The sequence below is a fragment of the Xyrauchen texanus genome, chromosome 40, assembly GCF_025860055.1.
Source record: "Xyrauchen texanus isolate HMW12.3.18 chromosome 40, RBS_HiC_50CHRs, whole genome shotgun sequence".
Lineage (NCBI taxonomy): Eukaryota > Metazoa > Chordata > Actinopteri > Cypriniformes > Catostomidae > Xyrauchen > Xyrauchen texanus.
The window spans coordinates 27295159-27318317 of NC_068315.1; the positions used below are offsets into that span (position 1 = coordinate 27295159).

General features: G+C 39.8%; 1 protein-coding gene and 1 pseudogene across 1 annotated transcript in view; both read right to left on the minus strand.

Moving 5' to 3' along the window:
- The window catches only part of LOC127633405 (proline-rich protein 12-like), a 32229-nt gene extending 16058 nt beyond the window's left edge, over nt 1–16171 (minus strand). Inside the window, exons 1-4 of the mRNA XM_052112475.1 lie at nt 15104–16171; nt 9219–9376; nt 5144–5305; nt 319–4760 (exon numbers count right to left, since the gene is read on the minus strand). Of these exons, the coding sequence (XP_051968435.1) occupies nt 319–4760; nt 5144–5305; nt 9219–9376; nt 15104–15186 (4845 nt within the window). The 5' untranslated portion in view covers nt 15187–16171. The remainder of the gene's footprint in view (nt 1–318; nt 4761–5143; nt 5306–9218; nt 9377–15103) is intronic.
- Nucleotides 16172–17641: 1470 nt separating this feature from the next.
- LOC127633409 (serine/threonine-protein kinase BRSK2-like) overlaps nt 17642–23159 on the minus strand; it is a 28067-nt pseudogene continuing 22549 nt past the window's right edge.

Consider the following 23159-nt stretch of genomic DNA (forward strand, 5'->3'; position numbering starts at 1 on the left):
ATGAGCACATTAAAAGGTTATTGTCAACACATCTATACACAGAACACCCTCACAAAACCAAAAACATGGACACCCTTAACGAGTAAGTATTTAGTTAGCAGTACAGCATGGGTAAAACATGACTTAATTTTGGCCGAAGTGTAACTTACTCGTTTTTTTATATTTATCATATTACAGTTCAAATCGCAATATTTTTCAAAATAATCACAATATGATTGTTTGTCCAAATCGTTCAGACCTAACCTAGGTTTGAATTCCTTAAATACTCAAAATTCTCAGATTTTTAATGCATATTATAGACTTCGGTTCTTAGTTTACCTTGATGGATTTAATTGGCTCTTGATGCTGTGGTTGCTGCTGTGATTGATGATGCATTTGCTGCTGCATGTGCTGTTGATACAGCTGATTCGGATCTTTATTGGCCATATCCATGTCCATCATTGATTCGTCACGCCTACCTCTGCCTCTTCCTCTTCCCCTGCCTCTGCCTCTCTCTGGAACGCATCCCGTTCCATACTGTCCCATCATACCCCTAGTGTGGGGAGGTTCTGGTAATGGGCGTATTCGTGGACGTCCTCGTGGTCTTGGTGGTCCTTCTCTTTTGGGCTTTGTGGGCTTCCTGCCCCTTTTCTTTGGTCCATCATGGGGCAATAATTGAGGTGGAGGACCAAGGGATGGGTATCCAAAGTCCAAATCACCCATTAAAGGGCTTAAAGTTCCCCCTCCAATTCCACTTGATTTGCGACAACTGGACACAAGATCTGGTATCAGATCAGGAAGCCTGCTTCGGCTATTGAGGCGAATATCAGCAGGCACGTCAGCCTTATCCTCATCATCCTCAAATTCATACTCCTGTGCATAGCTCTTCTTGGGCAAGGAGTTGGGATCGGGTCTCTCCTTCAACAGGTGGAAAGAACTTGACTTCAGGAGCTTCTTTGGGCGAGAGGAACAGAAGATTGGAGAGGTAAGACCCCCTGATCCAGAACCAGATCCTCCAGTACCACCTATTTTGGCACCAGATCCTTCCCCAACACTTCCAGTTGTCCCTATTCCAAGGTTGGATGGTTGAGACTGGATTAACCCAAGCTGCTCTGTGTTGACTGTCGATGGGAGGTCATGAGTCTTCAAGGAGTCAAGATCCAAATGCATGGTTACATTGTCAGGTTCTGAAAGATCATGGCAATACTGCCCAAACCCCTGATCACTGTTATGGCCAAGCATATCATAACTTGGACCTGTATTGTCTCCTTCTCCAGGTGTTGTTTTATTTCCTTCCATACCTTCCTGTATGGTTTGGCCAGATGCAACCCCATCCTGACCCTGTCCACTTCCTCCTGAGCAGGTGGATTTGTACTCCTCTGGGCAGAACATATCCTCCATTCCTGGAAAAAATGAGCGGTCCTCATCCGGGAGAAGAGAGTCAGGGAAACAGATGGATGTTAAAGGAACAAACCTCTGGCTTTGTTGGGTTTGGTTTTGATTTGCTTTCACAGCTGAATTCCTGGTGTCAAAGTGGGACTCTCCTTGATGCTGGTCGAGTTGAGCTTGAGGAATCTGGGAGGAATGGGAAGTGTGGGCCTGCTCTTGTTGCTGAGAAGCTGCAGAAGATGCCTGTGGAGGAAGATGATGATGGTTCTGTGAATTAGGATGGGAAGGGTGAGGGTGTTGGTGGTGGGAATTAGGATGCTGAGGACCTTGCGGTGGTTGTTGTTGGTGGTGATGGTGGGAGAGATGGTGTCCATGGGAAGTTGTTGATAAACTCATGTCTGGCTCAGAAAGATATGAGTGTAACTCAGAGGCATGGTGCGGTGTGGGATGGTGAGATGAAATTCTTTGCTGCTCCTGTGACTGGCGCCTCTCTACACTTCCTGTTGTTGCTGCTCCTGAATTCCCCCTGCTTTCTTCACCTCCTGTCCTCTCATCCACCATTCCTCCCTCCTGGCTGGAGGTCTGAGAGAGGGAGTGCTCCAGCATGTCTAATGGAGACACTGTGCTAGACTTAGGGCGACTCTGGTCTTGTTGGGAACCATGGCTATAGTGACCAGCTGCTTCCAAAGCCTGGGATTGAAGTTGGAGTTGAAGTTGGGATGTTTGGGGTTGTGAATGTGTCTCAGCTGACACAACTCCCCCACTGGCTTCTATCAGGGCCTGTTGGCTTACAGAATGCTGCTGTTGCTGAGGCTCTATTTTGCTGCGGGTGTGGGACAGCACAGACTGCAGCAAATGAGAAGGCTGGCGAGACTGGTCAGTGGGAGAGTCTATAAGTGACTGGGACTGAGAGTGACGCTGTTGCTGCTGTGTTTGCTGTTGATGTTGTGGATGGGACTGATGATGTTGTGTTTGCTGCTGATGTGCCTGTTGATGTTGATGGTGGTGTTGCTGCACATCAGGTTCTTTATGAATGTAAGCCATATCTCCTGATTCTTGAGGCTTTTTCTGAAGATCCATGTGTGAGTGAGAATGAAGGTGTGTGTGTGTCAGTGTATGTGGAGTGTGTTGATGGTGGGAGGTGGTGTGTTGAGGAATGGAGTGCTGAGAATATGGGTCACCCCGCCCATAATGTACCACTGATCCCAGAGAATCATGATGATGATGAGAATGGGAATGAGTCTGATCTGAGTTCACTCGTCCTCCATCACTAACAGTCCTGTTACTCTTCTGCTGTGGCTGCTGCTGATGCTGTTGAAGCTGCTGCTGTTGTTGTTGTTGTTGGTGCTGCTGCTGCTGTTTCTTTAGGGACATCTCCAATTGACTGTCCAGTCCAGCTCCAGTTCCTGAGCCAGAGATTGCAGCATTTGAGGTGGCACTATGGGTTCGAATAACACTTTGAAGGTGATACCTTTCTTCTGAGCTTTTACTCATCTCATAAGCAAGCCCTTTATTTTCATCCTGTGCAGGAAGGACTGGAGTCTGCTGGGTAGGCTGTGAGGAATGATGGCTTTGAGGAGCATGGTGGTGGGACGCTTCAGGAGTTGGACTCTGGGCTTGAAGAAGGTGTTGGATGAGAAAATCATCATCAACGTCATCCTCTTGTTGCTGCTGAGACTCTGTTACACCAAGTATGCTGTTATCAGACTTTGTTTTGGAAGGAGCAGTGGTGTGGTAGGACTGTGATCGAGTTCCTCTTGTGTCCGAGTACCCTTGTGGAGATGGCTGAAACGAAGGAGAGAGGACTGAAGATAAATATTTGTTGGATCCCGCTCCAACGGGTGATTGAGCAGGTCGTGATGGTGCAGGAGAATGAAGACCAGGGCGAATGATTCCAGAATTCCCAGAAGGAGATGGGCTAGTATCAGGGATGTGGTAAGATCCACCACCTCCTCCACTGCTGCCTCCTGTTCCAGTACTGACTCCACTATTACTACCACCGGTTGTTCCACCACTTGATCCTGACCGAAGAAGAGCAGGAGAGTGTCCTGATGCACCATAGCCCATTGAGGGGCTTCCAGCACCCCCTAAGGATGGTGGCAGAGATCCATAGCCTGAATCAGTCCCATATACTGATTCTGCTGAAAATGACTGACTCCCCAAATTCCCATACCCTTTAGCAGCACCAGAGGTCCTAGCTGAAGGCAGATCATGAGTTTGGGAAGAACTGAATCCCCCATATGTCTGAGAAAGGAGTGATGGCTGACTTGGAGAGAAAGACTGAGGTTGTGGCTGAGGAGGGGTCTGCCCAGTTAGACCACTTGATGACTTGACTGGAGCCACTGGGGATCCATAGCCCGAGAGGCACAACTTGGGAAGGGTTTGCTGGGTGGAGTTTGAGGAACTTTGTGGGGTCTGGGAATGTGTCTGGGGGGGAGGTGGTACAGTCTGAGTAGGTGGCTGTTGCCGAGAGGATGCAGAGGCAGAAGTGGAGGTTGGAATGGAATTAGACTGACGAGCACTTGCAGAAGCAGAGGAGGAGGAAGAGGATGAGGATGAGGAAGAAGCAGATGAGGCAGAAGGAGGAGTGTGTGGGGTTCTGGAAGAGGATGCAGATCCTGAGGAAGAGTAACCACTGCTGGAGCTGCTTTTAGTAACCTTCCCAGCCCCACCAGAAGATGAGGATGATGAGGACCCATAAGAAGGCTGGATAATGGGTCTGTACTGTTCAGTCCTTTGGGAGGGTTTATGATCTGAGGAGGGACTGTGTTCACCTAAAGGACTGCAAGAGTGGCCAGTCTGACGAGAATGAGCGGCTTGCTGATATCCTGACACGCCACAGCTAAGGTAGTGGGGCGAGGGCCGTTGGTAGTGTTTAATTACACTGTCTTGTCTTGGTACTGTCCGCTCTTGAGATGTTGGCTGAGGTGGAGCTGGGGTAGAGGAAAACACAGAGGCACTGTACAACTGGGACGACTGATCTTGAAGCTGGGAGGACAGCAAGTTGAACTGATGAGACTGCAGATGACGGGCAGAAGCTGAGGCTACAGAAGAGGCTTGAGCAGATGAGACACCACCACCAGTTGGATCATGACTTCCACGGTAAGCTGCAGCTGCACTCTGTGAAGACAACAGGCGGTCAAAGCCTAGGCTTGACTGAGAAGGCGTCTTGATGTGGAGTAAAGGATCATGGGGTGACAGGAGGCCATTGGAGGTGGGGCTGAAGGTAGGCGTGTCCTGTAGGGATAATGATGGGGTCACACCAGGAAACGACCGTCCTGAGAATGAAGCTGGGTGTTGATAGGCAGACAAAGCAGAAGAGGATGGGAAGGATCCAGAACCAGGAAGGGCGCCAGAGATGAAGAGCTCTGCAGGGGCAGGTGTATGCATGGCTAAAAAGTGGAGAAAAGAGACAAAAGAAAATCCAAGGCTAAGAAAATACATATACATACAAAGTCAAAGAACTCAATTAAGAAAACATGACTGACTTTCAACAGCTGTGCAAACAGCATAGTTATTACAAGATTCAAATAATATTTTCTAATATGTGCCATACGAATCATTGCTATGGCAACATTGTTGACAGTGCTCGCTGACTGCACTTTTGCACACTTTAACAGCATTTCCAATATATATTCAGTACATCTGTGCAGTAAACAGTGATAATGCATTCTTTATCTGATCTTATCCAATATGAAATTTTATTTTGTTGCATTCTATTCAAATACAAGACACACCTATGCAAATCAATTATAACTCTTTGATCTCTGCCTACCAGTCTGCCATGATGGAGTGCGGAACTGAGATAGGAGGGACGAGGCAGAGGGAGGAGGCTGTGGACCCCGGGACTCAAGTGCAGATATAAGGTTCATAACCGATGGATCTGGGCCTGATGGGCTTGCATGGTGCAGCCCAGCATCAAAAAGTCCAGACAAGCCTAAGAATAACACATATGGAAATGTAAACATTATGAGCACATCGTTGTAAGTACTGCATTCATTTTTCACAAAACAGATATTTTGTTTACTTTGATATGAATGAACATGAATTATGGTAAACTGCTAAATATACTTCTATAATAAAACTTACTAATGTGCATAATGTGCAACAAACCTCTGATGCATGGCATCTCTTTATGCATTCACATATCATATCAACCATCAGAAATTAAAAGCTTTATATTTAAATAAATATATAAATCAACAATCTCAAATAAAAATTTGAGATTGAACATTGGGATTGTCAACTAGTTCCTGCATTGATAATTTTTGTGTATATTCAATTATATTAATCTCGTGTTCACCATTTTAAAATGAGTAAATATGCTTCTCATCTAAAACGTGCATTTGCGCAGTGCGATTGTTGCCTGTTCAATCGAGTGTGGCACAAGCTTTCCCAGAACCACTCGTGCTTCTGATCCTCTCTGGGCTGTCCTATCTGTGGAGCACGCAGGTACATGCGAGTCAACCAGGTTTCCCTCAATGTGGGAAGGTAAACATAAGGGTACTTACAATGTACGTAGACTATACTGTACTTCGGTCAGATGCAAACGCTAGACATCTGCTGCATAGAATTGTGGAATCATTTCACATTTTAGTTTAGGCTATAGGGGCAGCTTTAACTGAGGAAAAAACATTGTTGAAATGAAAAAATATTTAACTTTGTCTGAACTTTGTCCACACTGAGGCCGTTGTGAAGAAGGCTCACCAGCACCTCTTCTTCCTGAGATGGACGAGGAAGTTTGGAATGAACCACCACATCCTCACACGATTCTACACCAGCATTGTAGAGAGCATCCTGATTGGCTGCATCACTGCCTGGTACAGCAATAGCACTGCCCAAAACTGCATAGCCCTGCAAAGGGTGGTGTGAACTGCCAGACACATCATCGGAGGTCATGTAACCAGGCGGTGTGTGAAAAAAGCTCGAAGGATCATCAGAGACTCCAGCCACCCGAGCCATGGGCTGCTCTCACTGCTGCCATCAGGCAGGCAGGTTCGCAGCATCAGGACCCACACCAGCCGACTACATGACAGCTTCTTCCCCCAAGCAATCAGACTTTTGAACACCTGATCTCTCACAATCAATATACATCAGCACTGCACTTTATTAATCTTACACTGGACTACCATAAATTATATTCTCTTTACAATAAAACCTACTGTATATTGTTTTATACACGTTATATACTTTTTTTTATTGTATGTGTATTCTATATTGTGTATGTGTATTCTATATTGTGTATGTGTATTCTATATTGTGGTATTGTTTACTGTACATTGTATATAATTATTGTGTTGTGTAATTATGTGTACATTTGATATGTAAATTGTGTTGTATAAATATGTTGTTTATTGTAAATTGGTATATGTCTCATCACTGTCATGACTGCTATGTTGCTAGGAACTGCACACAAGATTTTCACCCACTGCTGCACTTGAGCATATGGTCGTGTGACAATAAAGTGATTTGATTTGAATAGTCTTAGAATTTATTTTAATCACTTACATTTATTAAACAACAGTGTTAGATAATAAGTCTGCAACTAATGATTATTTTGATAATTGATTAATCTAACGATTATTCATTATTATGCCCTGACTTAAAAGGTTGTATTAAACATACTAACAATAAAGAGGACAAAATCATCTTTTAAAAATACCTCTAAATGACATTCACTGAATTAAAGTGAAAAAATACTTCTTATTAAGTTTAATTCAGTTAAGAAATTCACTGCAAAAATCATATTATCATCAAGTGTTTTTGTCTTGTTTTCCATTTAAAATAGCCTTGAGAAGCAACATATAAGATATTTAGACTTGCTTTAAGAGAATGCATCTTAAATATAAGTGTTGTATAGAAGTGTTTTTTTTTCACCTATACTTCTGTGAGTCCAGTAAAGACAAAATATACTTGTTTTCAAGATGTATTCTCTAAAACTATCTTGTTTTTAACTTTCTTATTCGCTGTGTATTGCCATTTCTTCACAATAAGAAATGCAGTTATTTAATGAAATTGCAGCATCTGCTGTTTAATCATCACACTAGGACAGATTGTGGATTTAATATGTGCACTGAATGAATGGCCTTTGTATGTCATATGGTATCGATTTTTTGGTAACGGAGCCTTTTTATGAGTACGTGAGCCCAGTATCGGACCCAATTATGATATCTGTATTGGGACATCCCTTATATATATATATATATATATATATATACACACACACACATACATACACTGCCCGGCCAAAAATAAACTCACATTTGGATTTATTACAGCAGATACTTAAGAGCCTATGATTGGATCATTATTGCAGTGGTTAATATGTGTCAGCTGGCAACAATTCTTTGAACCCAAACTGATGCTTCTCATTTCTTAAACAACCAAGTCAGAAGATGTATCCCCAGGTCATGGAAAAGGTGTTACTGTGTTTCAGAAGGGGCAAATTGGAGATTAGAAGGAGAATCACTGGAATTGGGTTAAGAACTGTCCAACACATTATTAAAACTTGGAAGGATAGTGGTGATCATCAGCTTCACAGAAGAAATGTGGTTAGAAAAATTATTGAATGATTATGATCGGAGATTTTACATCGTAAAAAAATCGACAGTAGAACTCACAGCTATGTTAACTAATGAAAGTAAGAGCATTTCCACACGCACAATGCAACGAGAACATACAGGTTTGGGACTAAACAACTGTATGGCCACAAGAAAGCCATTTGTTAGTGAGTCTAATTGGAAAAAATTACTTCAATTTGCTAGGAAGCATAAAGATTTGACTGTGGAGCAATGGAAAAGGTAATGTGGTCTGATGAGCAATGCTTTGCGGCAATAAAATGCTACCTGCTAATGACTACCTGAATGACCAGGTTATCCCATCAATGGATTTGTTCTTCCCTGATGTCACGGGCTCAAATTGTGAAAGAGTGATTCAGGGAGCATGAGGAATCAGACTCTCCCGTCATCAATACAAGATCTCGGGCACAAATGTATGCAATTCTGGATAGATATAAAAGTTGTGACATTGTATAAGGTTGTCGAAACAATGTCACAATGAATGTGCACCGAAATCCAAGCTAAAGGTGGTCCAACAAAATATTACAGTATTTTTTGGCCAGGCAGTGTATTTATAGGGTTAAATTGAGCCGGTATGGTCCGGAATGGCGTTCCGGCACCTTCAATCCCCCAGGCCAAAAAATGCTTGTTTGTCTATCCATTACATTTATTTAGAGTTTCTATTGGCAATTAAGCATGTTTGCCCATCACTTAATTATGGTCAAAGGGAAACACTTACTTGGTTTACACACACACACACACACATATATATATAAATAATCATATCACACTTCAAATTGCAAACACAATATTTAACAAAAAATAGCAATTCGATTTTTGTCCAAATCGTTCAGCCCTGAATCAATGCTTAGCAACAGGAGACGAAGATAGAAACAACAACAGTGGATGTACACGTCAATTGCACATGCTCGAAGAGGTAAGGATATGCCTGCATTTGAGTCTGAAGGAATATAAAGACATATTTATGGGTCTTAACACCTAAAGATAAGTGTTTACACGAAAATTATAGAGTGCTTCATTAAAACCAATTAATCGAATAGTCTTTCAAGTCACTCACTAAATAGTCTATGTAGTTTTGCACATCCCAATTTGAACCACTGCTGTATGTGAGCTATTCAATATTCCACATGCAGCTGTATTATGCATGTCTATGTGACACAATGAAACAGGTTTTAGTTTGATTAGCTTATTTGATGTTGAGATTGCTTCAAACACATATGTACAGTAACATAACAAGATGTGTGAATATAGAGTCAAAGTAGTTTAACTCACCCAGACTCCTTCCAGCTGCACCCCAAGCCCCACCCTGGCCAGAACCACCAGGATGGTGATTGGTAGCATAACCCGGCAGGGAATGGGGAGTGGCATAAGCCTGGCGATGAAGAAGTTCAGATTCCGGATGTGATGATCTAGAGCTTCCATACACCAAGCTGACATGACAAGAGAGCAACAGTGACTTTAGCATAAAAGGAATAGTTTACCCAAAAATAAAAAATATCTCATTATTTACTCGCCCTCATGCACTCCCAGATTAAAGAAACACAAAAGAAGATTTTCAGAAGAATATCTCAGCTCTGTAGGTCCTCACAATTTTTGTGAATGGTGGCCAAAACTTTAAAGCTCATAAATCACATTAAGGTAGCATAAAAGTAATCCATATGAAGCCAGTGGTTTAATCCATGTCTTTAGAAGAGATTTGATAGGTGTGGGTGAGAAACAAATCAATATTTAAATCCTTTTTACTATCAATCTCACCTTTCACATTCTTCTTTTCAGGGTTCCCAGTTTTTTTCAATTAATGAATGGTCATTGCGTGATAAAACATTATCGATATTGAAAAAAAATATATATATTTTTATATCGATGATGAGTAATTTTCTATATTTAGCTTTTGTTCTACATCTAGATGATTGGATCAGGTATGTGTCGCTACAATGCAAGCAGTTCAGCAAAGTAGTACTCACAACTAGCTAACTGAATCAAACACATGAAATCAGCATTTTAGGAAGTATTAGCAGGCAGCCCTGCGGTCATGGAAACTCAGGCTCAGTATCCGCTAGCTAGTGATGTTTATTGCTGGTCGGCAATCTAGTTCTGAGCAGGACAGTGAAACATCATACGAAAGTCTTTCAGTGGAGTCAAACATCAGCTGAAAATAATGAAATTGGCTAAATTTCATAAAACATAGGTCACACACCTTAAATAGGATTAACTGAGTGTACTTAAAGGTAGTTTACACTATGGAGTTTACTTAAACAAGTTATGTTTAATTAATTATTGAGGTCTATCTAACAAACATGTTGAATGCAGTTCTGCCCCCATTAATGACACGAAATGTTAAATATTGATATCGAACAATATGAAAAAATATTTGTGATCATTTTTTTAGCGCCCAGCCCTACAATTAATTTCCATGACTTGAAAGCTAATTTCCATGCCCAAACATTTAGCTTTTTTTTCTGAAAATGACACCGAAATCACATAATCGCAAATTTGTAAAAAACAAAACCACACTAGTATTGTCAAAAGTACCTGTACTTTGGTACAAGGGCTGAAACAATTAGTCGACATTATCGACAACTTAAAAAAAAAAAAAAAACATTTAAAAAAAGTCTACAAAACTTTCCATAGTTGAATAGTCGATTGATCTCATTTAACACAACATGAAATAATTTGCTCACAGTTCAGATGCACTCCAAAATTTCCATACATATTAAGGTGATGTAAATTGTAATGTATGAGGGATTTATAATACAAAAATGCAAAATAAGTAAATACAGAAGCAGTGCCGTTGTGACGTGTTATAAAGCGGAGCCATCGCTAAAAAGGAAACACCCCTGTGTTAAATACTAGTGTTGTCAAAAGTACTGGTACTTCAGTACTAAGTCGATACTAAAATAAAAAAGATGTAACGATACCAGTGTTTCTGCAGTACCGAGCACAGACTCTATTCGATACCAGAACGCAATATGACTGACAAACGACTCATTTTGAGCACATGCTCTGTTACTCCTTGTACACTGAAATGGACAATTAATCAAATTAAAATCGTGACATGTCCTAGTGTGATTTATTAAACCATTAAAAGCTGCGTACTTTAAATATATCCGACCACTCATCCACTAGAAACTCCACAGAAGCTTCCGGTTAAAACACTCATCATAATAAAAGCACAATTCAAAAGTAAATCTAGATGCCTGAAATTGAAAATATTTAATACAAATATATTACAGCTGTATAGTAAAATGTAATATTCACTGTAATAATTATAATTAATCAAAATATCACAAGCAAGACAGCTGTTGAATAAACGCTTGGCCACAAAATGTTGAAAAATTATATTTTTACTTGTTAAAAGTTTTAAGAATAAACTGATTAGACACCATTTTGAGGATGAAATGAAATTTAACTAACACAAGTTCTGGAAAATTATAATTATAACAAAAAGGAAAACATGATTTGGTAAAGAATAAAACCGATATCAGTAGGGTGCTACTTAAAAACACTTGAGCAATGCATTCTTAATTAAGAAACACTTGAAGGAGACATGCATTTATTTTAATTTATTATATACATTGAAATGTAACTTTTTTAAATAGGTTAAACGGGTGTGTTCAATAATACATTGTCATATTAGCATATTCATGCTGTGGTACAAAAATTGATATTGAGAACCGTGAAATTTCACTGGTACCGATTACTGAAATTGTGGTACCGTAACAACAATAAACCACACCATTGTTTGATGAATGTTGAACTGAAAACATTTAATTTTAAATTTAATCCATATGAACACATTACGTGAATAATAAAATGGGCGGGGATTAGCGGCACATTGCTGTCTCTAATGCTGAGTTTACACTACACGATGTTAGGCCCGATTTTCACTCGCTGACAAAAGCCCAAAATCATAGGCAAATCAGAGCTTTTCAAATACACGATCTGAGAGAAGCGCCAACGCTTCACCTATGTCAGCGAGATATCTAGAAATGTAAATATCTGGACCTGTCTGCGATTCCAAATCACGCAATGTGAAATTTGTTTTGACTGAATACAACCGCAGCCAATGAGAGAGAAAGAAACGGGGCATGGGACGTTTCAGTGGGAGGAGTCCTGATGTACCTGCAACAGAACATCAACTAGCATGGCTGCGGTATCAAGAAAGTCTCGTTGGACCAAAGAAATGGAGGATAAATATGTGGAACATTGGCAGGAACAAATTTGATGTTTCATCTGAACTCTACCACCACCGGGTTGAGAAAGAGAAGAGTTGGAGAGAAATTGCCAATTCTCTTGGAGAGTCAAGTAAGCAAATAGGTAAGTTTTTCAGTAGGAGGTACTTTTTCATATTGTAACCAATAAAATATATGATGCCTTGAGGCGATTAAAAACATACGCATCATATTCTGAAATGCGTAACATATGATCATGCATTTGTTTTCGTATCTCGTATCACTTCTCGCATGTACTCTGTTGTGAAACGTAATTTGTAGTCCAGGCAGAGTCGTCGGGGATTCGTCAATAGTGAAATGTTTTGTAATGTGTTCACCTCTGTCACTGATTCCTCGTGTAATTTGAAAACTCTACGACTTCATGACAAGACAGACAGTTGTGTAATATGAACGGTACCACAATCCAACGTCTTTGAAAGTTGTGTACCGTTTAGGAGGCATAAGGGTGCTTTCACACTTGGTTTGATTACTTGGACCGCACTCGGGTTCGTTTCCTCCCCTCTTTCCTGCCCCCACTAGTCTCTGATCACATCATAATATTTGGGTACACACCGCAGTCCGATTACGTCATTAACTTGAGTACAAGCAGCAGCTGCTTTCACTGTATCTAGGTAACAACTCAAGAAGACATCAGCTTCGCTGCAGGTACCAGGTACTATCCACAGTGGAAATCCACAAAAAGCGAGCAGAGTCGAGTCGAGTTGTACCGTGCAGTGGAATATGACACAAACAGGTATGAGAAATGCATTATACCATAATAATTGCGATCTGGAGCCTGCAAAGATGCAAATTATACGTCAACATATGCGGTTCACTTCTGCAATTTGGTACGATTACGTTTATATCAGCAGCGATGATATAAGTTCACATGAACCACCCAAGACCACCTTTTCAAGCGGACTTGGGTGCAATTCCCAGGCGTGCACCCTTGTTTGGAAAACAGCGTTCACATTAACCAAATTAACTGAACTTTGATGTCATTCGAATTCTGGAGCGCACCAAAAGCGCTAGTGTGAAAGCACCCTAATAGGATAGGTATTCTAAATAACATGATAGCCAATATTTTAAACTCTTCACTGAGTTTTCAAACCAGTGCAACATAACACCCCAATTAAATATCTTAGGACAGAGCATAATAAATATAAATATATGAACTATAAAAAAAAATATTAAATAATTAATCTCCATAACTTTTCCAGGCCTGGAAATCACAATTTAAAAATTCCCTGATATTTCCAGGCTTTCCATAACCATGGGAATCCTGTCTTTTGTTTTTTGCCATTGGTATAGTCTTCATGCATAATATCGCATCCTACTGGGCAGGGAGGGATATTGATCTATATCTCACCCACCTATCATAATACTTCAGAAGACATGGATTACACCACTGGAGTTATACATGTTACTTTTATGCTGCATTTATGTCCTTATTGGAGCTTCATAGTTCTGTCCACCATTCACTTGCATTGTATGGACCAAGAGAGCTGAGATATTCTTCTAAAAAGAAGCAATCCTCCTTGTACAGGAATACAAAATATATTCAACAATAAGTTAAGCAATGTCTAAGTAGGCCAAGCTATTTATTAAACGTAACTCGTACACAAAGTGTGCACCAGAAAAAAACAACCCTATGCCTATCATGTTGCACAATATTCATAATTTGGATTGATTTGTTATAATCAAGTATGTATTTATGCTTAATAAAAAACTCACAATTATATCAGTGTATAAGACAATATGGCACTTTTAATGACCTGAATATCTGTCCAAAGCAAGTTATTTATAATATTGCAATTTAGACTTATCTGAACAACAAAATTGAGACATTAATACATGTATAGGATTCCATTCCAAAACAATAATGCCTTTATCAGACAATAATATATGAGTGCACACACACACATATGTATATATACACACACATACATACATATACACACTTATTTAAGTAATGAATTTCTGACTTGAATTAACCACCTGATCTGTAACAGCAAGCATAGCATTGAGGCGGATTGCATTAACGCGTTAGCAACAGCACCGCCGGTCGGGCACATCTTCGCGAGATTAAGCGACAGAGCTAACTGGCTAACTGAAACGGTGGACAATGTTTCATTCAGAGCCTTCAAGTGTCCCACCTGATCGTCGTATTTTATAAATGTTAATGTTTTTTAGCAGGCCCACGCGCGACAATAGCATGAACAGGTTAGCTAACGTCAACTGAATGGGAGGTTTGAACGGCGGCGCTGTAGCCGCTCATCACGAGAGGCCGCAGATCATTGTTTCCACGTTTTATAAAAACAGAGGCCACGATTTAAGAATTGCAACGTGTTTAAAATGCGCACACGCACTTTCAAATGGAGTGCAATTTTAACAATCAATTTTGACGCACTGCATCTTAAAACAGTGCTCTAGCTTTAAAGATTGTCGTCACATTTTTGCAAATAAAACAGCGCAGGTAAGCTGCAGGCAACAGCTCCGAGATTTCTGTAGCTTTAATGAGCATATCCATGGTGGGTTCGCGTTCTTTAAAACAAAACATCTCGATATCTAGTTTTTTCTCTCTCTCTCAATAGGCTTGACCTAAGACCCTCATTCATTGGAGATGCTAAATGAATCAGTAATAAAGCCGTGCGACCAGACTTTACCCCGCCCCCCACCTTTTTTCTTCCCTCTCCTCCCCATCTTTCCTCTGTCGACCCCTAACCACACATTTAGTCCATCAATCACACTTGAATTTCCAAACCAGCAAAACCCTTGCTTATTTGAATAACAAAAACAACACACCGGGAAACGACACCTTATGACATAACACGCAAATGCGTCGTCAGATGCAAATGCACGAGTTAAAGATAAAGGCCAACCCAAGTGTATTTTCCCCCTCGCAGCGGACATAGTATTGTGTTTTCAGCATGGCTGCATGCTTACCTCGCTTTAGCCGATCTCTCGTAGCTCCATCCGGCTCCTGCGCCCAAATCACCGAAGCCTGCTCCCGGGTAATTTCGGTCCATTGCGTTGAAATGCGCGTGGATGGATCGAGCAAACGATTTCGGTGCAATATATATTTATATTTGCACGGCAAGATCGCGGTGCTGTTGTCAAATTTGAATCATTCTTCCTGGTGAGAGGCGACCAAGTCCATAAGAGTGAAAAATAGCATATTGAAAAGGGAGAGGGAAATGGAGGGGAGGAGAGGAGTGCGTGATAGAGGGGGTGTACACCGACCACCTCAAAAAAAAAAAAACTCACCTCCCTTTCAGTTTTTTCTCATTTAAAACCAGAGCAATTAATGCCATTCTTCTGGCTGAGTGTAAGTGTAAATAATCCGAGCAAGAATTCGGTTTGACCTGGTAACCGATAAACCGACGGTCGCGTATGACCGTATACGTCCTTTCCCTTGTTTCTCCTCCCCTTTCTCCACTTACTTTAGTTGTATGAAATATGTATCAACCAAGCAAGGGGCATCTGCCGTTAAACAACAGCCACAGTACGCATGCACTAATGTCGCGAGCAAATTTCGCGCTCGATGTTTGGCAAATGCGAAATTCAGAATTGTGTTGTGCGCCAGCAGCAGCGCGCTAGCTCTGTCGACGCACCAAAATAAGCTTGTGTTCCTCTATATTCTCAATAAATCACGCTGCTTTCCCGTCGCGTACTTGGGGATAGATTCAAATCAACGGTATAAACCGACGCTGCGGTCCAATCTAGAGCAGTTCGGTTGAACGTCGAGATATAGGCCTCCTTTTTTCATAATATTAGTCATTTTCCCTCGAAGACGCCATGTTTGAAGGCGGCTGTTTCTCTCCCTTCTCCCTCCCCTCTCTCTCATACTCGAGCTCACAGTGTAGTCCGCCTCCCCTCGGCCTCACACCACCAGCCACTAACAGAAGCGATTCCCGGAACACGGGGCTCTTGTCTTATTCAAGCAAAATAGACAGAGCCCAGAGAAAGGGAGATATTCGCAGGGGTGTACTGCATATCTGGCCTGTAGATGAAATGGGACTTCATGGTAGGGTGCGTGTTTATGTGTGTGCGTCAACACACACACACACACACACTTACACCTTTAAACAACCATCATGACAGTGACTAGAGGCCAATTATTCCGGTATCTTTACATATCAGTTCGCCATCCCACCCTGGCTATATGAAATGACAACATTGTAAAGTTAGTAATAATGCAGTTTTACAGAATGCATAACGTTATACCGACTGTATTGTTAATACCACTATAAAAAGTGAAATTCTGTAGCATAGTTGTTAAGTTTGGTCATTTTAATTTAAGATAACTCATTTCAAACATGTGGAACCACTGTCCATGATAGAGTCAAGTTCACCCAAAGAGTTTTTCTTTTTTAGTGTATTTAAATAGTTGAAATTCAAAAGAGGTTTTAGCTCTTCTGTAGTATTATTTATGTCGTTTTGTTGCAAATAGTTGTTTCAAATAGTTTGATTTGTGTCTACTTTGGTCAAGTTGGACCCTGTTCGCACTATATCATTTCTCCTTGTCCATGTCCATCTTAATTACAGTTTTATGTGCATTTCTGTGGAGAAATATATATATATATATATATATATATATATATATATATATATATATATATATATATATATAATATTTTTCTTTTTAATTTTCTCCCCTTTTCTCGCCAATTTGGAATGACCAATTCCCAATGTGCTGGAAGTCCTTGTGGTGGCGTAGTGACTTGCCTCAATCTGGGGGCGCGGAGGACGAATCTCAGTTGCCTCCGCATCTGAGACCATCATTCCGTGCATCTTATCACGTGGCTTGTTGAGCGCGTTACCACGGAGATGTAGAGCTTGTGGAGGCTTCACGCTATTCTCTGTGTCATCCATGCACAACTCACCACGTGCCCCACCGAGAGCGAGAACCACATTATTGCGACCCCATGCGACTCTACCCTCCCTAGCAACCGGGCCAATTTAATTGCTTAGGAGACCTGGCTGGAGTCACTCAGCACACCTTGGATTCGAATTTGTGACTCCAGGGCTGATAGTCAGCATCTTTACTCTCTGAGCTACCCAGGCCCCCTGACCTAGAATCAGTATGACCTAAATTTGATTCAATTAAAAGAAGTAAGTTCAAAAAACAACATGGAAATAGCAAATCTGAGTTAAGTCTACTTGCATCTAGTTACCTTAAATAGTTAAGTTCATTCTATATGAACACTTAGTAAAGTTAACTTAATTACACATGTTTTGGAGACACCATTACTCAATTCAGTCGGGGGAACAAGTTTAATCAATTAACTGTGTAAAGTCAATTTATTAGGGTTTTCAGTGCACAAAAGTTATTGGCAGAAGTCCAAGCCTTAAATCCAAGACTTATTTGGATTATATGACTTATTAGTGTTATGTCCAGAGAGGATTTACAGGCTTTTATTAGTTTATTGTTGCCTTATAAATAAAGATGATCTTGTACAATGTAATTATGTAAGGGTGCCAATCACACTGTCACTCCTTGAAGGTGCACTTTATTGTCCTGTAAATTAAAATGACAACAGGGTGTAAAATCAGACATCTTCATTGACAACCAGAGGTGAAAGATTACACCCACACTTGTCAGCTTGTTGAATGGCAAATTAATAGGTTAAAGAAAGCGAATAAAGAAAACCTTCTAATCCCCTCCTGGGCATTTAATTTAAATGTATCTAATTAAAATGCATATGAAACACATACCAGAGTAAATGGCCTGTGGATAAAACTTCCATTAGGGGCTAGAGTAATTTAAAACACACACACAAACACACGTTACTGACCTAGAATTGCTCGAAAAGTTGATGAGTTAATGGTAGCCCATAAGATTAGCCATCACTGGAAGAACAAAGTAAGAGTTTTGTTTCACTCAAAGGCCTGAGACCAATAAGGGGATGAGTAACAACACAAACGTAAGTTTTTTTATTATTATTGACTCCAAATTGGTTATGTAGACCTGCGTCAATCCATTTGGTAAATTCCCATAATATTTTCACTCTCCTTCACATGTACACACACGCATTTGGACAACAGCATAATCCATTTCAACTGCACTTCCATACAAACTAAGCAGACATACAAAGAACATGTGGGCTGACATGCAGAGCGCTCATCCATATAAGTAGAGGAGTCTCTGTGCATTGTGAACTTACACTGTGCACACACTTCCAGAAGCAAGATCATAATTAATTCACTCATAGTGAATGAGAAGTCAACATAGACATTCACTGATGTATTTACAATTCTGTAGAGTGGTTGAAAACACATTGGATGCATACATATATGACCACATAGGTTGAAGAGTTAACGAAACTTGGATGGAGACTTGATTCTGTTGGAAACATGGTGTATCAATATTGCATTGGCAATGCTGTATAGTTCATTTTGTAATCCTATACTCAACACATATAATATGAGGAGCATTGTTTTTATGAAGAACAGGTGAAAATATATTGATGTTAACCAACTGATTACCAGCTAAGACAATACAAGCTGTGATATGGTGTTCACATCCATATTTGTGCCATTACCAGGTGCAAAAATCGAATAAACTGTTTATGCTATTCTCCATGGAAGCATATATTAATGGACAATGTTTGATATTGACTGGTCAATTTATAACAGTCATGGTGTGCTTCCCCAAAAATGCATAACTTGCTCAGACTATGTACATAATATAATAATTATGAAATGATATAATGTACATCTGTCACGTGACAATGAGTTTTGTATCAATTTTTCTATGAATGCATTAGACGTTGATTCATAAAGATAACCTAAAGTTAAAACTATTAAGTTGACATCCATGCATGCAATAAAAAATGTATTAAATAAATACAAACATATGAAGAAGAGATGCATGAACTGACATAACAAACTCAGAAACATCACACTTGGAGAATCCATGACCATTGTTTAGCTGAAAAGCTATTTACAGTATACAGAGTGAAATACCGTAGAGGTCGCTCTTTCAGGTAAATTATTCTGGATTAGTTGCATAACTGTTCCACGGAAGCCCAATGACAAAGTAGTGCTGTACAAAGAGAGACATTTTTATACTGTGTAATAAATATAATTGGAGATGAATAGACTTATTACATTACATGAGGTGGTGCAAGCAAGATCCGTGGCCTAGACAATGGATTGTTTTGTTTCTGACAACGTTCATTATACAATTTTCTCTATAGGTACACAAGGTACAGCATATCTTCCATATCAGATAAAATGTGTTATGATCGCAACCATTACATTAGACTGTGTATGAGCTTTCAAACATAGGAGATTCAAACTCTGTTACTCTTCTCTGTGATACTGTTCTCTATGGAAGCCGGATCCCAGCACGGAATACAATTATAATTTTTTTAATCATGACTTTATATTTCACAATTGTGACTTTTTTTATTATCTCTTTAGAACTTGCATTGGCGAGAAATTACGTTGAAATTACGAGATATAAAGTCTATAAAACATTTTAGTCTTTTATTTCTCACAATTTCAACATTATTTCTCAAAATTGCAAGATACAAAGTAGCAATTCCAGGAACTAAACTAAATTGCAGGTTCATATCTCGGAATTACAAGAAATAAAGTCACAACTGCAACTTTATTTCACGATATTGCAAGTTATATCTCGCAACTGCAAGAATTAAAGTCAGAATTCATTTTTTATTACGTGGAGGAATCAAGGCACCATCATTTTCCTCTTCAAGATGAAGTGTGTAATTTTTTGCAGCACTAGCATCACCAAGCACATATTCAGCTGGAACAGGAGAAAGTATTTTAACATTGAAAAAATTACACACTTCATATTCATTAGTAAAATGAATCTTTTATAATGATATTGGCTCCATACTCTGTAACATGCGATTGCTACTTGCTAATGGTAACGTGCAACTGCTACTTTACAGATCAACCCTTTACAATTACTTTAAAGGATTAGTTCACCCAAAAATGAAAATTCTGTCATTATTTACTCACCCTCATGATATCCCAGATATGTATGACTTTCTTTCTTCACCAGAACACATTTGAAGAAAAATATAAAAATATCTCACCTCAGTAGGTCCTTAAAATGCAAGTGAATGGAGAATTCTCATTTGAAGCTCCAAAAATCACAGACAGTCAGCATAAACGTCATCGATACAACTCCAGCGGTTAAATTGATGTCTTCTAAAGTAACACGATCGTTTTTGGTGTGAAAAAAGATCAATATTTAGGTACTTTTTAACTCTAATCCAGCGTAAGGGTAAGCTTCAGGAGAGGGTGGAGTCCAAGTGGTCTCTCATGTGACGTATTCGTGTCGCCATGTATTTCGAGGTAATCTCATGTTCTCCACTCGGTTGAGACATCCAGGATAAGCACACAAACACACCATTGTGAGTAAAGAAACATATAAATACAGATCTAAACCAAAATCAACCAAGCTACTGTACAGTGTTCCTCCTTCTCACTTGTAAACAGCGCTGCTCTTCCAGCTGAGACGGACTTGCGTCAGTTCTCGTGTTTCAAATGCCAATGCGATTACCTCACACACGCATACCGCTACTGAACAGAAGCATGATTTAGAGTTTAAAAAAGTTTTCATTAAGTTAACAGCTGGTGTCTGTGATTTTTGGAGCTTCAAAAGAGACATTGCCATTCACTTACATTTTAAGGACCAACTGAGCTAATATATTTTTGTTTTTTCTTCAAATGTGTTCTGGTGAAGAGAAAAGTAATAAACACCTGGGATGTCATGAGGGGGAGTAAATAATGAGAGAATTTACATTTTTGGGTGAAGTATCCCTTTAATTGGTGTAACCTGTATTCAGGTTTTACAATTTTATCTTAAATAATATTTTTGACTAAACCTGATGCGCATTTTCAACAGTTTTTACAGTGTAAGTCCAAAATATGTTTATGACACAAGTCAAAAGACTCTATTTTTTCATGTCTTCTCAAGGAGACAAAAAGAAAATCTGCCTTTCCCACAGATTAAATGGTTTGTTATTTTCTTATCTTATTTTCCCAAATAATTTTAAGACCCTAAACATGCCATTATGTTTCAACACACACATATATGTACAACTACTGGCCTCTCTTTTTCACTGTGCCAATCCCCAGAAGTAATATGCAAATAACTCAATTAGTTTAAATTATTCAAATCTCACAAATAAAATATGACATTCACTTGGTTGTTGTCTGGCAGCAACAGATTGGGATGAATATCCTTTTCACATTACCTTTTCCTAGATTTCCTATATTTGAACTCTTGGCACCTTTTATGGAGTCAAAATTCATAAGAATTCTCCACCATTGTTCAGATGCACTCTCGTACATTTGAGCTGCCAAAAGGGTGAATCACGGCCAGATTTAATGAGGTCTAAAACAGAAAGAGTTGTTTTACAATCAGAATTCCTCCTCTTGTCATTCGGTAGAGAAAGTTGCAGTGAGGGTTGATGAAATTTAGCATATAGCATTTATATGGGTAACAGGAAACCTTAGTTTGGTGATCTTGTGAAAATAAACTTGTCTATTGGTACTAATGACAGAGGGCTGGTGAGCAACAATACTTATTTACTGACATGAAATCAGTCTGTCTGCCCAAGGAGGTAATCATATTTTAAAAGATTCAGCATGTGCAGCTTTGTTAAACTGAACCTTTTTTTAGCTTATTGATATTTATTGCATATGTCTGAACAGACTCGTGCTGCTGATAGCTTTTGGAGCTGGGTCACATTTAGCTTTTTTACTTGAGCTGAAGGATAAGGTTTAGGCTAAATTGGAATAACATCTCAGTTGTTAAAATTACTCAATTACTTAAAGGTGAAGTGTGTAATTTCCACATCACCAAACAGAATTCCAAAACGAATGACTGTTTTCGAACAGGTTTCCCAAACACTGTGCCAGTCTTCAACTGGCTGGACAAACAAATAGGGGTTGGTCAGAATACTCAAACAAACAGAGCAATGTTTTGATAGCGCACAGTCTTTACACTTTTTGGGGAAATCAGACTATCAGTGGATTACTTATAGTTGTGTGCATATTAAGCAGGGATTCAAGTATTTTAACGTCAGAAAAATTGCACACTTCACCTTTAAACTGATACAGAGCCTGTAAGAAACAAATGGTGTGCTACACCCAACTGGAACCATTCGTTTCACAAATGCACTTTACATCAAAATTACATTAGAGAACAGCATAAATTAAAAGTATTGTCCATGATGACAAACAATTTAAATGAAACAATTTTTAGTTTGGAGGTGGTAGATCCCAAATATTTCCATGTTGTGTTTGAGTGTGTTGACATTTAATAGAGATCATTCTTGCTTCATTGCACCCCATGTTCATCCACATTGAGTCAGCGCGCCCACGTGCATCAGTATTTGATTTCCTTAGACCTTCGAAAAGCTCCTCTTTAAAACACATTTTATTATCATGCTGTTCCGAGCTGAGAAGACGGCAAGGGGCGTTTAGGTCTCATTTTGTGGCATGGCTCATAACTTATTGGCTTGCTATACACACTCAGGGATGTGATTGCGTTCCACTGGAGGAAAGTAGGTGGGTTCTCTCTTTGCCCGACCCCCTGCGCTGGAGTAAAACCCCACCCTCTCCACGATCCACCCATTCACAGCGATCGGCCCTGCCTTCTGAGTTTTGTCTAGATGGTGTCCTAGGAGGGCGACCGTTCTTCTCATCTGATAAAGAGTTAGAAAAAAGCAAGGGACTATGGAATTGTGGAAGCATGGTGAATAATTTAGGATCTGTGTCTTGTGGTAGGGTCTTACCTGAAAGAGTTTTTACCAAGGGCTGATCATGAGAACTGAGCAACTGAGCTTCAATCATTTCAACAACTCTTCTAAACCTGCGACTTGGACCTAAAAACAAATTGACACAAGTTATGAAAAACCTTCCTATATTTTTCTAGCTAAATTCTCTCCACTTTGCAGAACTTGTGGATTTGTATGCATGTATCAGAGACACTGAAGATCCATGATGTTCTTGTGCT